We start from the raw sequence: 15,320 nt of genomic DNA on the forward strand, positions 1-15,320 counted from the left end.
TAAGAAGTTCAACACTCACAATATTTCTTTCAGGTGGATAGGGCACCCAAATAGGAAGCGGTTAGACGGAATTCATTTGAACATCAAAGGTATGAATATATTGTTGAAAAAAATTAAACAAAAGTTAATCCCTTAAATCAGAGCGGGAGATGCTCCCTTTTTAATTAAGGGAAAGAGCGAGCGGTTTCTCATATGCCTCCCGGGGATCTCTTTTTCGCTCGTTTCTTCTCCAAGCACAAAGAGAAACGCATCTAGCGAGTAACCTCTTCGGGTGATGTGGAATAACTTGCAGATAAACTAAAACCGTGATGTATAAATGAACACTACCAATAATATAAAAAAAAGGTTATCCATACATACCTTCTAAGACCTTTTCATTCAATCCCATCTTCGCAGCTCAAGACATCAGAGAAAGAAAATGGAGAGGAGTGAAGAATCAGGATGAAGTGTGAAAGTGAGGAATCTGTGACCGGAATATGGTGCTAAATTGAAAAAAAACCTGTAAGTAATGAATTAGAAAACAGATTGCTGACTTGGTGTGTTTCCATTACAACATTGGTCTACTATGTGACACTGAAAAGAAGAAAAAAACGGTCGTATTTCAGATAATATTGAGTGCATAAAAGAACAAACCATAAAAAAACCTATCTCCATGGGCCAAGTTCAGTGTCGTGTCGTTGTCACTTATGTTGGGCCCTGGTTATTATACGAAGCCAGGAGCATGGGGTAAATGAAAGACTACCGAAAGTACATGTGTAGCCTAGGGGGTATTGTGAATATTAGAGAAAAAAATGTTCTTGTTTAAGAGATATTGTGAAGTACTTTGTGTTTTCTCGTGTGAGATGACGACTGAGGTGAGGTAATTGGGCCCTGGTTACTAAACTAGGCCAGCAGCATGGGGTAAGCGAAAGAATGCTGAAATTAAATGTGTAGCCTAATGTGTATGGTGAAAATTAGAGAAAAAAATGTTCTAGTTTAGGAGATATTCTGAAGTACTTTGTGTTTTTTCGTGTGAGATGACAACTGAGGTGAGGTAATTGGGCCCTGGTTACTAAACTAGGCCAGGAGCATGGGGTAAGCGAAAGACTACTTAAAGTACATGTGTAGCTCAAGGTGTATGGTGAAAATTAGAGAAAAAAATGTTCTAGTTTAGGAGATATTATGAAGTACTTTGTGTTTTTTCGTGTGAGATGACGACTGAGGTGAGATAATTGGGCCCTGGTTACTAAACTAGGCCAGGAGCATGGTGTAAGCGAAAGACTGCTGAAAGTACATGTATAGCCTAGGGTGTATTGTGAAAATTAGAGAAAAAAATGTTCTAGTTTAGGAGATATTGTGAAGTACTTTGTGTTTTTTCGTGTGAGATTACGACTGAGGTGAGATAATTGGGCCCTGGTTACTAAACTAGGCCAGGAGCATGGGGTAAGCGAAAGACTGCTTGAAGTAGATGTGTAGGTCAGGGTGTATGGTGAAATTTAGAGAAAAAAATGTTCTAGTTTAGGAGATATTGTGAAGTACTTTGTGTTTTTTCGTGTGAGATGACGACTGAGGTGAGGTAATTGGGCCCTGGTTACTAAACTAGGCCAGGAGCATGGGGTAAGCGAAATACTGCTGAAAGTACATGTGTAGCGTATGGTGTATTGTGAAAATTAGAGAAAAAAATGTTCTAGTTTAGGAGATATTTTGAAATTCTTAGAAAATCAGCTGAGATAACCCTTTGCCGTGGGCCAAGTTCAGTGTCGTGTCGTAGTCACTTTTAATCGGCCCTGGCTACTAAACTAGGCCAGGAGCATGGGGTAAGCGAAAGACTCCTGAAAGTACATGTATAGCCTAGGGTGTATTGTGAAAATTAGAGAAAAAAATGTTCTAGTTTAGGAGATATTGTGAAGTACTTTGTGTTTTTTCGTGTGAGATTACGACTGAGGTGAGATAATTGGGCCCTGGTTACTAAACTAGGCCAGGAGCATGGGGTAAGCGAAATACTGCTTGAAGTAGATGTGTAGGTCAGGGTGTATGGTGAAATTTAGAGAAAAAAATGTTCTAGTTTAGGAGATATTGTGAAGTACTTTGTGTTTTTTCGTGTGAGATGACGACTGAGGTGAGGTAATTGGGCCCTGGTTACTAAACTATGCCAGGAGCAAGGGGTAAGCGAAATACTGCTGAAAGTACATGTGTAGCCTAATGTGTATGGTGAAAATTAGAGAAAAATATGTTCTAGTTTAGGAGATATTTTGAAATTCTTAGAAAATCAGCTGAGATAACCCTTTACCGTGGGCCAAGTTCAGTGTCGTGTCGTAGTCACTTTTAATCGGCCCTGGCTACTAAACTAGGCCAGGAGCATGGGGTAAGCGAAAGACTGCTGAAAGTACATGTATAGCCTAGGGTGTATGGTGAAAATTAGAGAAAAAAATGTTCTAGTTTAGGAGATATTGTGAAGTACTTTGTTTTTTTCGTTTGAGATGACGACTGAGGTGAGGTAATTGGGCCCTGGTTACTAAACTAGGCCAGGAGCATGGGGTAAGCGAAAGACTGCTGAAAGTACATGTATAGCCTAGGGTGTATTGTGAAAATTAGAGAAAAAAATGTTCTAGTTTAGGAGATATTCTGAAGTACTTTGTGTTTTTTCGTGTGAGATGACGACTGAGGTGAGGTAATTGGGCCCTGGTTACTAAACTATGCAAGGAGCAAGGGGTAAGCGAAATACTGCTGAAAGTACATGTGTAGCCTAATGTGTATTGTGAAAATTAGAGAAAAATATGTTCTAGTTTAGGAGATATTTTGAAATTCTTAGAAAATCAGCTGAGATAACCCTTTACCGTGGGCCAAGTTCAGTGTCGTGTCGTAGTCACTTTTAATCGGCCCTGGCTACTAAACTAGGCCAGGAGCATGGGGTAAGCGAAAGACTGCTTAAAGTACATGTATAGCCTAGGGTGTATGGTGAAAATTAGAGAAAAAAATGTTCTAGTTTAGGAGATATTGTGAAGTACTTTGTGTTTTTTCGTTTGAGATGACGACTGAAGTGAGGTAATTGGGCCCTGGTTACTAAACTAGGCCAGGAGCATGGGGTAAGCGAAAGACTGCTGAAAGTACATGTGTAGCCTAATGTGTAAGGTGAAAATTAGAGAAAAAAATGTTCTAGTTTAGGAGATATTGTGAAGTACTTTGTGTTTTCTCGTGTGAGATGACGACTGAGGTGAGGTAATTGGGCCCTGGTTACTAAACTAGGCCAGGAGCATGGGGTAAGCGAAATACTGCTGAAAGTACATGTGTAGCGTATGGTGTATTGTGAAAATTAGAGAAAAAAATGTTCTAGTTTAGGAGATATTCTGAAGTACTTTGTGTTTTTTTCGTGTGAGATGACGACCGAGGTGAGATAATTGGGCCCTGGTTACTAAACTAGGCCAGGAGCATGGGGTAAGCGAAAGACTGCTTGAAGTACATGTGTAGCTCAGGGTGTATGGTGAAAATTAGAGAAAAAAATGTTCTAGTTTAGGAGATATTGTGAAGTACTTTGTGTTTTCTCTTGTGAGATGACGACTGAGGTGAGGTAATTGGGCCCTGGTTACTAAACTAGGCCAGGAGCATGGGGTAAGCGAAATACTGCTGAAAGTACATGTGTAGCGTATGGTGTATTGTGAAAATTAGAGAAAAAAATGTTCTAGTTTAGGAGATATTTTGAAATTCTTAGAAAATCAGCTGAGATAACCCATTGCCGTGGGCCAAGTTCAGTGTCGTGTCGTAGTCACTTTTAATCGGCCCTGGCTACTAAACTAGGCCAGGAGCATGGGGTAAGCGAAAGACTGCTGAAAGTACATGTATAGCCTAGGGTGTATTGTGAAAATTAGAGAAAAAAATGTTCTAGTTTAGGAGATATTCTGAAGTACTTTGTGTTTTTTCGTGTGAGATGACGACCGAGGTGAGATAATTGGGCCCTGGTTACTAAACTAGGCCAGGAGCATGGGGTAAGCGAAAGACTGCTTGAAGTACATGTGTAGCTCAGGGTGTATGGTGAAAATTAGAGAAAAAAATGTTCTAGTTTAGAAGATATTGTGAAGTACTTTGTGTTTTCTCTTGTGAGATGACGACTGAGGTGAGGTAATTGGGCCCTGGTTACTAAACTAGGCCAGGAGCATGGGGTAAGCGAAAGACTGCTTGAAGTAGATGTGTAGGTCAGGGTGTATGGTGAAATTTAGAGAAAAAAATGTTCTAGTTTAGGAGATATTGTGAAGTACTTTGTGTTTTTTCGTGTGAGATTACGACTGAGGTGAGATAATTGGGCCCTGGTTACTAAACTAGGCCAGGAGCATGGGGTAAGCGAAAGACTGCTTGAAGTAGATGTGTAGGTCAGGGTGTATGGTGAAATTTAGAGAAAAAAATGTTCTAGTTTAGGAGATATTGTGAAGTACTTTGTGTTTTTTCGTGTGAGATGACGACTGAGGTGAGGTAATTGGGCCCTGGTTACTAAACTAGGCCAGGAGCATGGGGTAAGCGAAATACTGCTGAAAGTACATGTGTAGCGTATGGTGTATTGTGAAAATTAGAGAAAAAAATGTTCTAGTTTAGGAGATATTTTGAAATTCTTAGAAAATCAGCTGAGATAACCCTTTGCCGTGGGCCAAGTTCAGTGTCGTGTCGTAGTCACTTTTAATCGGCCCTGGCTACTAAACTAGGCCAGGAGCATGGGGTAAGCGAAAGACTCCTGAAAGTACATGTATAGCCTAGGGTGTATTGTGAAAATTAGAGAAAAAAATGTTCTAGTTTAGGAGATATTCTGAAGTACTTTGTGTTTTTTCGTGTGAGATGACGACTGAGGTGAGGTAATAGGGCCCTGGTTACTAAACTAGGCCAGGAGCATGGGGTACGCGAAAGACTGCTTGAAGTACATGTGTAGCTCAGGGTGTATGGTGAAAATTAGAGAAAAAAATGTTCTAGTTTAGAAGATATTGTGAAGTACTTTGTGTTTTCTCTTGTGAGATGACGACTGAGGTGAGGTAATTGGGCCCTGGTTACTAAACTAGGCCAGGAGCATGGGGTAAGCGAAAGACTTCTTGAAGTAGATGTGTAGGTCAGGGTGTATGGTGAAATTTAGAGAAAAAAATGTTCTGGTTTAGGAGATATTGTGAAGTACTTTGTGTTTTTTCGTGTGAGATGACGACTGAGGTGAGGTAATTGGGCCCTGGTTACTAAACTATGCCAGGAGCAAGGGGTAAGCGAAATACTGCTGAAAGTACATGTGTAGCCTAATGTGTATTGTGAAAATTAGAGAAAAATATGTTCTAGTTTAGGAGATATTTTGAAATTCTTAGAAAATCAGCTGAGATAACCCTTTACCGTGGGCCAAGTTCAGTGTCGTGTCGTAGTCACTTTTAATCGGCCCTGGCTACTAAACTAGGCCAGGAGCATGGGGTAAGCGAAAGACTGCTTAAAGTACATGTATAGCCTAGGGTGTATGGTGAAAATTAGAGAAAAAAATGTTCTAGTTTAGGAGATATTGTGAAGTACTTTGTGTTTTTTCGTTTGAGATGACGACTGAAGTGAGGTAATTGGGCCCTGGTTACTAAACTAGGCCAGGAGCATGGGGTAAGCGAAAGACTGCTGAAAGTACATGTGTAGCCTAATGTGTAAGGTGAAAATTAGAGAAAAAAATGTTCTAGTTTAGGAGATATTGTGAAGTACTTTGTGTTTTCTCGTGTGAGATGACGACTGAGGTGAGGTAATTGGGCCCTGGTTACTAAACTAGGCCAGGAGCATGGGGTAAGCGAAATACTGCTGAAAGTACATGTGTAGCGTATGGTGTATTGTGAAAATTAGAGAAAAAAATGTTCTAGTTTAGGAGATATTTTGAAATTCTTAGAAAATCAGCTGAGATAACCCTTTGCCGTGGGCCAAGTTCAGTGTCGTGTCGTAGTCACTTTTAATCGGCCCTGGCTACTAAACTAGGCCAGGAGCATGGGGTAAGCGAAAGACTCCTGAAAGTACATGTATAGCCTAGGGTGTATTGTGAAAATTAGAGAAAAAAATGTTCTAGCTTAGGAGATATTCTGAAGTACTTTGTGTTTTTTCGTGTGAGATGACGACTGAGGTGAGGTAATAGGGCCCTGGTTACTAAACTAGGCCAGGAGCATGGGGTAAGCGAAAGACTGCTTGAAGTACATGTGTAGCTCAGGGTGTATGGTGAAAATTAGAGAAAAAAATGTTCTAGTTTAGGAGATATTGTGAAGTACTTTGTGTTTTCTCTTGTGAGATGACGACTGAGGTGAGGTAATTGGGCCCTGGTTACTAAACTAGGCCAGGAGCATGGGGTAAGCGAAATACTGCTGAAAGTACATGTGTAGCGTATGGTGTATTGTGAAAATTAGAGAAAAAAATGTTCTAGTTTAGGAGATATTTTGAAATTCTTAGAAAATCAGCTGAGATAACCCTTTGCCGTGGGCCAAGTTCAGTGTCGTGTCGTAGTCACTTTTAATCGGCCCTGGCTACTAAACTAGGCCAGGAGCATGGGGTAAGCGAAAGACTGCTGAAAGTACATGTATAGCCTAGGGTGTATTGTGAAAATTAGAGAAAAAAATGTTCTAGTTTAGGAGATATTCTGAAGTACTTTGTGGTTTTTTTCGTGTGAGATGACGACCGAGGTGAGATAATTGGGCCCTGGTTACTAAACTAGGCCAGGAGCATGGGGTAAGCGAAATACTGCTGAAAGTACATGTGTAGCGTATGGTGTATTGTGAAAATTAGAGAAAAAAATGTTCTAGTTTAGGAGATATTTTGAAATTCTTAGAAAATCAGCTGAGATAACCCTTTGCCGTGGGCCAAGTTCAGTGTCGTGTCGTAGTCACTTTTAATCGGCCCTGGCTACTAAACTAGGCCAGGAGCATGGGGTAAGCGAAAGACTGCTGAAAGTACATGTATAGCCTAGGGTGTATTGTGAAAATTAGAGAAAAAAATGTTCTAGTTTAGGAGATATTGTGAAGTACTTTGTGTTTTTTCGTGTGAGATGACGACTGAGGTGAGATAATTGGGCCCTGGTTACTAAACTAGGCCAGGAGCAGGGGGTAAGCGAAAGACTGCTTGAAGTACATGTGTAGCTCAGGGTGTATGGTGAAAATTAGAGAAAAAAATGTTCTAGTTTAGGAGATATTGTGAAGTACTTTGTGTTTTCTCGTGTGAGATGACGATCGAGGTGAGATAATTGGGCCCTGGTTACTAAACTAGGCCAGGAGCATGGGGTAAGCGAAAGACTGCTTGAAGTACATGTGTAGCTCAGGGTGTATGGTGAAAATTAGAGAAAAAAATGTTCTAGTTTAGGAGATATTGTGAAGTACTTTGTGTTTTCTCGTGTGAGATGACGACTGAGGAGAGGTAATAGGGCCCTGGTTACTAAACTAGGCCAGGAGCATGGGGTAAGCGAAAGACTGCTTGAAGTACATGTGTAGCTCAGGGTGTATTGTGAAAATTAGAGAAAAAAATGTTCTAGTTTAGGAGATATTGTGAAGTACTTTGTGTTTTTTCGTGTGAGATGACGACTGAGGTGAGGTAATTGGGCCCTGGTTACTAAACTAGGCCAGGAGCATGGGGTAAGCGAAAGACTGCTTGAAGTACATGTGTAGCTCAGGGTGTATGGTGAAAATTAGAGAAAAAAATGTTCTAGTTTAGGAGATATTGTGAAGTACTTTGTGTTTTTTCGTGTGAGATGACGACCCTTTGGACTGCACTGGGCCCTGGATGCTACATTAGCCTATGGATGTGGTTTTTATGCCTATGCCGTGATAGAGCAGGGATTGCCGAGTGTTTTTGGTGATTTTCAAGAAAGGTACTTCTGTAGTTCAGCAGATATTGTCGAAAACGTTTTCGTTAGGACCTCATAGTTTTTGATATGAAAGACGACTTCCCGCTTGGGCTACCTTCAGTGTAGAGTTCATTCTAGGGCCCTATATCGTTTACTACATAATTCATCCCGGTCTTACAATTGCAAGTGGTTACAGGGAGTCTCACTGGGTTTAGTGTGTCCGTTGTAGTCGGATTATTGCAATGGTTTAGGGGATTTACTTAGTTACGTCGTGCAAAAATATTTACGTTGGTATGACTGAAAAATCCAGAGCTCCAACGGCCGGTGGATAGCCGTGGGCTAGCTCGTCGTGGGCCAAGTTCAGTTAAGTGGGACGGGTCGTACTTACGAGAGCGGACTCGATAGTCACCTCATCACTTTGTTTGGCGTGTTGTTCTCACAGATGGCACTAGTAGAAATCACGGAATGCGAATGCGTCTTGTCCACGTTACCCAATAACGTTCGGCCACACGACGGCACACGACTTATGACTTCGTGTTGCTTACGGGAATGAATATACTGGGTATTAGTCTACTAAAGACTAAATAAAAAGTACATTTGGCTGACGTTGCGGACATTCTCTGTTTTTCTTCTTTGGAATCCGATTACAAGCAATTCTATTCAGAGGTAAAACATAAAGATACGTAGTTTTATTTGTTGGTGCAATAATAATTAACATGGGTTATGCATTTTAAATGATAGTACTTCTGTCTTCTTTTGAATTTTATTGGTTACTTATGCAGCGCATTTATATTTACTCATAGGGCGTTTGAAATGAGTACTAGTTGGAGAAATTACTGTGTAATATGCACGTTCTTATGTTTCCAACTTTGGAGTATGAGCCAAGGAATCGCCGTAATGAGCGTAGACCTAGGAAGCGAATGGATGAAGATAGCTATTGTTTCAGTAAGTTTGCTTGTCATTAGTTAGAGATAAACTCACCCCTCTCTTAAAACCCGCCTACATTGTATTGTTCCCTGTCTTGTCAAATAATCTACTTGGATTATGGAGTGTGTTGGCAGTTAACAGACTTATCTTGTATTTTTCACTGAACAGCCGGGTGTGCCTATGGAGATAGCACTGAACAAGGAATCTAAACGGAAAACCCCTGTCGCCGTAGCGTTCAGAGACGGTGAACGGTCCTTCGGAGAAGATGCTGCAGCCCTCGGGGTTTGTATTATATAGATGCCTATGGAAGAATCGGTGTGATATGGTATGACCATTATCATTCATTTTTACGTCAGTTATTCATTGTGGCATTAAGATTGAATGGTGTGCGAAGGAATATTCGTCGAACAGCTGTCTGGCTTGTACGCTGGGCTTTAATAATAATGACTCAATATTATTATATGAACAGGTTCTCCCAGTGTTTACTCAGTTTGCTAATACATTTAGAATTTTTTTACATAAATGCGTGTATCTATTTATTGCCACAATAATAGTGATATTGTTACTTAATTAACCTGTAGTTGTGTCATATGGTTAGTTTAATCTATCTGTTGGAGCACTTATATGTTGATACATGCCAATAAAATAACTTAACTTGAATTACTAGTGACTCTAAATGTAAAATAGGCGCTTCTAAAAAAAGCGTGTAATGCTTTTGCAATATTTGATCTAATTAATTTTTCTGTAATACATTGAAGAGTTTACTGCTTCATAATTATTTTGAATCTCTTCAAATCATCACTTTTGTTTTATTCTGTTAAAAATTGATAGAAATTGTATATTTTAAAAACATAAGTTAAAAATTAGTTATCTTGAGTACCTTTACATTCAAAAGGAGAAGTTGAGAAGCAGCTCTTATAGAAATATAATTTTCTGCTTCTTTAGTTATGAGTAAGCTGTTGCAAACATAATAAACAGCGCTTTCATTGTAAACTGCATCATATAGGAGGAAGGGAAAAAAAATGCTGTAGTGCCCATCTGGTACACATCGTTTTAATCATTTTTTCAATGATAATTTGTCCAATGCCTGTCACAAACTATTTATATTTATTAATTCACCATGACTCTTGATGTGTGTTGGTGCCACTTTGGTACCTGCCCTCTGAATGTTAAGATCGTGGGTTGGGTTAGATTTTTTCTGTTGCAAAAATGACGTATTTATTCCCCAAGAGGAAATTTCCAGTGTTTACAAATTCATAGTAGTGTGTTCATCCCCACCCTGTGAACCATCAATTTTGCCATAGATATCACTTTAGGTGCCATTGTTTTAGGAGCGAAATGTTAGACATGAAACATTTACTTGAGAGAAATTGAGGAAATGGGACCATTGGAGTCACTTAACCTTTGTGGTCGGACAGTGAGCATCTGTGGACATGTTTACTTGTTGCCAAGGATCATTGATATTGCTGAAAAACATGTTTGGCAATAGAGAAAGTTACAAATAAACAGAAAAAGGTCCCCTGGTTTTCATTAATGATATTAACTCTATAAAGATACTATGCAGGCACTCATGGCCTTTTAACCCCTATATAGATTGCCATTCAGTATTTTGTCTGACAGATAGCCATAAGGTTGTGAAAAATCAATGCCCTAAATGAACAACTCTATTAAAGGTGGCCCCCAAGGGTGAGGACTTATATATTTAGGACATACAAACAGATATCCTCCAGAATTGAAACTTGCTCCAGTCACTCTGGAACAGAAAATCAAAATTTCATTCTCCTATTCAGTTGAATCAAAAGTTGATTAGGAATTTAAAAAAGTCTAAATTTGGCTCTTGGCTCATGGAACAGCTGTCCAGACTTGAAACTTCTTTTTAATCTATAACTTCAATTAAAGAAGAAATTATTGATTAACGCCAAAAGCAATATCTGAGAACTTAAGTAAATATTGATTACTCAGGTCAAGGATTGTGTATAGTCATTCAAAATAAATGAAAATGTATCCATACTGTGGCATAAATCATCCTACTTGTCATTCTTGCTTGTCATACATACAAATTCTTACATTTCTTCTTGTCATACTTACAAATTTTGTGGGGTTTCAGGTGTGATTTTCAACTGTTTGACCCTAATCTTTGTGGCCCCTGCTGAACCTGAATTAAGTAAGCCTTCATTGGGCTACTCCTAAACTGCCAATGAACCTTGCACAACACATGGTTTGTTGAATTATTGATTGAGTCATAGAGTAACCAAGACACTCAATGTTAAATTTCCATTGGTTGTTCTCAATAAACATTATCTAGAGAGTTGTAGAATCACTAAGGGTAAAAAGAATTGTCAACAAACCACCACAGGATGACAGTTTTATATGCTGGTGTGTGTTACACAAATTTGGATAGACAATGAAAGAACCTTATGCTCCTTGTCCAGGTCAGATTCCCAGCGAATGCATATGCCTATCTGCCACTTCTCCTGGGGCAAAAGGTCAACTCATCTGCTGTCCGCCTCTACAGGAAGAGGTTCCCATACCACAAAATTGTTGCTGATCCTGATCGTGGCACTGTGGTGTTCCAGCATGACAGGTATGCATTGCCCTCATGAATCATGTAACACGATTTGGTCTATGATTCTATATTGAATAGACTCGGCTAAATTATTATTTAAATGATGTATAAAATTGCCTTCATCAGTGAGGACAGTGACAGGAAACCTCTTAGATTATATGTACCACCTTTTATAAGGCACACAAATATGTATATTAGTCTTGGCAAATTTGGAACCCAGCCTGCTGGGCTTGGCAGTGGGTTAGGGAAGGCTTCTGCTGTTGTCATTGTATGTAGTCTTCATGAAGTGGAAATGCCAGCAGCAGCAGGGAAGAAGTCAGAAAAGGAGACTGAACCAGTTTGAATAGGGACTTTAAATGTTAGGGCCATGTTGAAGGCAGAAAATTTAGAAAATTCAAAGCGAGAGATGGGGAGAGGAAATATATGTATACATTTTAGGGCTGTGGATGACGAGATAGAAATAGAGCAGGAGCTATTGTTATAGAGTAATATATAGTGAAGGGAAGAGGGCCAGCTGGGAGTGGCAGAGTATTGAACAAAAATGTAAGAGGACGCATTGTTAACATAGAGCTAGTGAATGATTGAATATTATTAGTCGAGGTAAAATGTGTGCCAACGAACTAGTCAAACTTTAGGTCTCATACCAAGTACACTGGGAGGAAGAAATAGGGTCTAGGGTCAGGTCAAGGTGAGGTAGGGCACTACAGCATATCAACATAGCATGACTGCTGGGAGAAAACAATATAGTTCTACAGTAGACAGGGTATAATCATAAAAAATATCCCATTTAAGCAGCAAAGTAGACATATATTTTCTTAGAAAATTGCCTATGAATTGAGAGAGATATCAGTTAGACCATATGATAACTACAAGAACAGTTTATATGAAAAGAATGTGGAAACCATGATTTTCAGGGAAGAGATAAAGAAGTTAGATATGAGAAGGAAACGAAAGAATGTAAACTCAGAATAATGGGGAAGGAGTATAGATAGAAAAAGACATTAATGGAATGGAAAAAGGGATCAGGATATTGTGGTGGTTAATGTACTGGCTTCCCACCCAGAGACGGCCTGGGTTTGAATTCCAGAGGTGGCAGATATTTTTCTGGCATCGTGATCTCTACTTGAGGTGCTTGGTGGAGGATACTTTGATTGAATATGCCATCCGTCAGATGGGGCGTAAAGCCGCGGATGCCATGGTACCTTTTATTAAGAGTAGGCTAATGCTGACGTCTGGTTTCTCTCCACCCGTCATCCTTTTCTGCCCATCCCTAATGGTGCAAATGACCTCAGCTGTTGGTCGCCTCCCCTATCAACTGCTGCTACTATTGGAAATATAATAAGGCTGTGGGTGTAGATAACATTTCTGTGGAATTACTTGAGGGTTTTTAATAAATATGTATACAGGAGTTTTATGGGCTGATTATTAGTATTCATAAGAGAAGAATTTGGCCGGAATATTTTGTCAGATCATTGTTGGTTCCTATTTCAGAAAAGGTAAAGGCAGATGTATGTGATGGCTATAGGACTATAAGTATTATTTCCCACGCAGCCAAAGTGGTATTTAGGATCATCAATAAGAGAATGTAGAGGAGGGCAAATACGAGGGTCATCCGGAAAGTAGTACCCGTTCGTGAAATAAAGACACAAAAGTAAATATTAACAAACATAAAAAATTTTATTTGAAAGAGGATACTTTAAACTACTTCTCAACATAATCTCCAAGCAAATTAAGGCATTTGTCATAACGTGTGACAAGTTTCTGTATTCCTGCTGCATAGTCCTTCGCCGCCAGCTCATTGAGATACGCGAGGGACCCATCTTGCACAAATTTTTGCATAATGCAGATGGTGTTTAACAATTTCATGAACAATTGGTCGAGAAACATTGGGAAAATGCTCACAGATGTCATCAATTGTGACGCGCCGATCGTTCCTCACGAATTCGTCAACTGAGCTCACCAGTTGGTCTGTAATGACAGACGGTCTCTCCGAACGCTCATCGTCGTGTGTGTTCCCCCTCCCCATGTTGAAGTTGCGACACCACCGCCGAACAGACGACTCGTCCATTACATTGTCTCCATACACCTCCTTTAATTGGCGATGAATATCACATGGGCGAACGTTTCTTGCATTGAGGAATTTAATCACTGCCCTCACTTCACAACTGGCGGCGTTCTCAATTTTTTTAAACATTGTAAACAATCACAGAAACAACACAGGCAATGCTAGCGTCACGCAACTTGGCTCAGAGAAGGCAGACAAGCCACTGAAGCTATCTGACCTCGTCCAGCGGCTACTCGCGTCGTCAGCACTTCATGCGGCACGAACGGGTACTACTTTCCGGATGACCCTCGTAATTACTCAGAGGAGGATCAGTTTGGGTTCAGAAAGAGGTGAGGCACGAGTGATGCCATAGCAGGAATGAGATCACTAATAGAAAGGAGCATAGAATTCTTACTGGCTAAATTTGTTTGTTTTGTAGATCCTGGTAAATCATTCAATAGAGTGGATTTGGTAGAATTAATGGAAGCATTTAAGAAATAGGAGTAGAGTGGAAAGATGGGAGACTTAACAGCAACCTTAACATCCCTGACTGCTGAAGTGAAAATGGTAGATGCACAGGCAGGGTCAGGAAGAGGGCTAAGGCATGGCCGGAGAAGGAGGATGGTAAAGTTGAAATGGATGGCTAAATCAAATGAAGAAAAACTAGATATGGTGGGGTAAGAGAAGTGGTTGATGCGTGAAATCCAAAGAAGGGAGTAAAGATGGATTAATAGGATTTTTAATTGTTGATAAAATGCTGAAGACCCTGATATTGGGGGGGGGGGGGGGGGTGGGGAAGACATGAAGCAAGTGAAGTATTAGAAGAAAAGGATAGACAGTTTGAATGAAGGGAAGGGTGGAAGGAAGTATGTAGAGTTATGAACAAACTGTTTTGGTGTGGCATTTACACAGATTCTTAAAGAACAAATTATCTGAATTCAGTACATGTAGAGGACGAAGCACATGTATCTTTCGTTGAATTAGTTAATAATGCCCCTTTCTCAAACCATGAATAAATTATTATGTTGAGAAATATGACTTATTCAATTTGCAGTTCTGTAATGATACTGAAGGAAGTGATTTGGTTTGATCCATCATTTACTTATTTGAAAACGGGTCCTGTCCAACACAGTGGCAATTTAAGAGGAGGGTCTACTCTTTTGAGGGAGATGGAAGTTTGACTTGGAATCTTGGTGGTAATCTTGGACATAAGTTTGAGTGGGACCTTCTCTCGATGAGGTAGTTCATGCCAAGCCATGTTTTTGGTTGTCCTTTGGCAGTGGTACGCAGTATTCAGTGGAGGAGCTGGTGGGGATGCTGTTGGAGGTGGCACGAGGCACGGCCCAGTCGGCGGCCGGAGATAAACATGTGGTTCGGGAGGCGGTGATAACAGTGCCAGGGCACTGGGGGCAGGCAGAACGCCGTTCGCTCCTGGTGGCGGCACAGCTCTCAGGAATCAAGGTGCTGCAGCTCATCAATGATCACATGGCTGGTCAGTAGCTCTGTTGGGGATGGACTCTGCCCAAATCGCCAACAGTTTGTAACAACTGGATAACAGGGTTGGAACAGTAATAGCAATATCATTTTCCCCTTCTACTCTCTTAAGTTCACTCACAGGTGCTGATGTTATTCCATGTCGATGTCATCATTAATCTGATTTAATTTTTCCTTGTAAGTTTTGTCTAATTTTTTGCTAACCAACAAAATCTTATGAAGGTTCCATGCTGCTTCCAGGAATTACTGTTGCATAGGTCTGCTTGGTGGACAAGTTTTGCCACCATTCCTTGAGGCATCTTCAGGTCAAACTGATCTTCATTGCAATTTGGTCGCTATGTATAGGAGATGCTGGCTGGCCTGGAGCGCCCTGATTGGTGGTGGTAAAGTAAGGGTGACTCCAACTTACTGCCAAGAAACAGCTGATCAAAGCCAGCATCTCCTATATATAGCGGCCAAATTTCAACGAGGGTCACTTCGACCTGAAGATGCCTCCAGGACTG

General features: G+C 40.3%; 1 protein-coding gene across 1 annotated transcript in view; it reads left to right on the top strand.

Moving 5' to 3' along the window:
- Positions 1–8,300: 8,300 nt before the first annotated feature.
- Grp170 (Grp170 co-chaperone) overlaps positions 8,301–15,320 on the top strand; it is a gene marked incomplete at its 3' end in the record, with an annotated part of 32,004 nt that continues 24,984 nt past the window's right edge. The window contains exons 1-5 of the mRNA XM_071584890.1: positions 8,301–8,452; positions 8,590–8,731; positions 8,882–8,995; positions 11,146–11,297; positions 14,604–14,815. Of these exons, the coding sequence (XP_071440991.1) occupies positions 8,600–8,731; positions 8,882–8,995; positions 11,146–11,297; positions 14,604–14,815 (610 nt within the window). The remainder of the gene's footprint in view (positions 8,453–8,589; positions 8,732–8,881; positions 8,996–11,145; positions 11,298–14,603; positions 14,816–15,320) is intronic.

This window comes from Hetaerina americana, unplaced genomic scaffold (assembly GCF_022747635.1).
Source record: "Hetaerina americana unplaced genomic scaffold, ioHetAmer1.1.p SCAF_2, whole genome shotgun sequence".
NCBI classification, from domain to species: domain Eukaryota; kingdom Metazoa; phylum Arthropoda; class Insecta; order Odonata; family Calopterygidae; genus Hetaerina; species Hetaerina americana.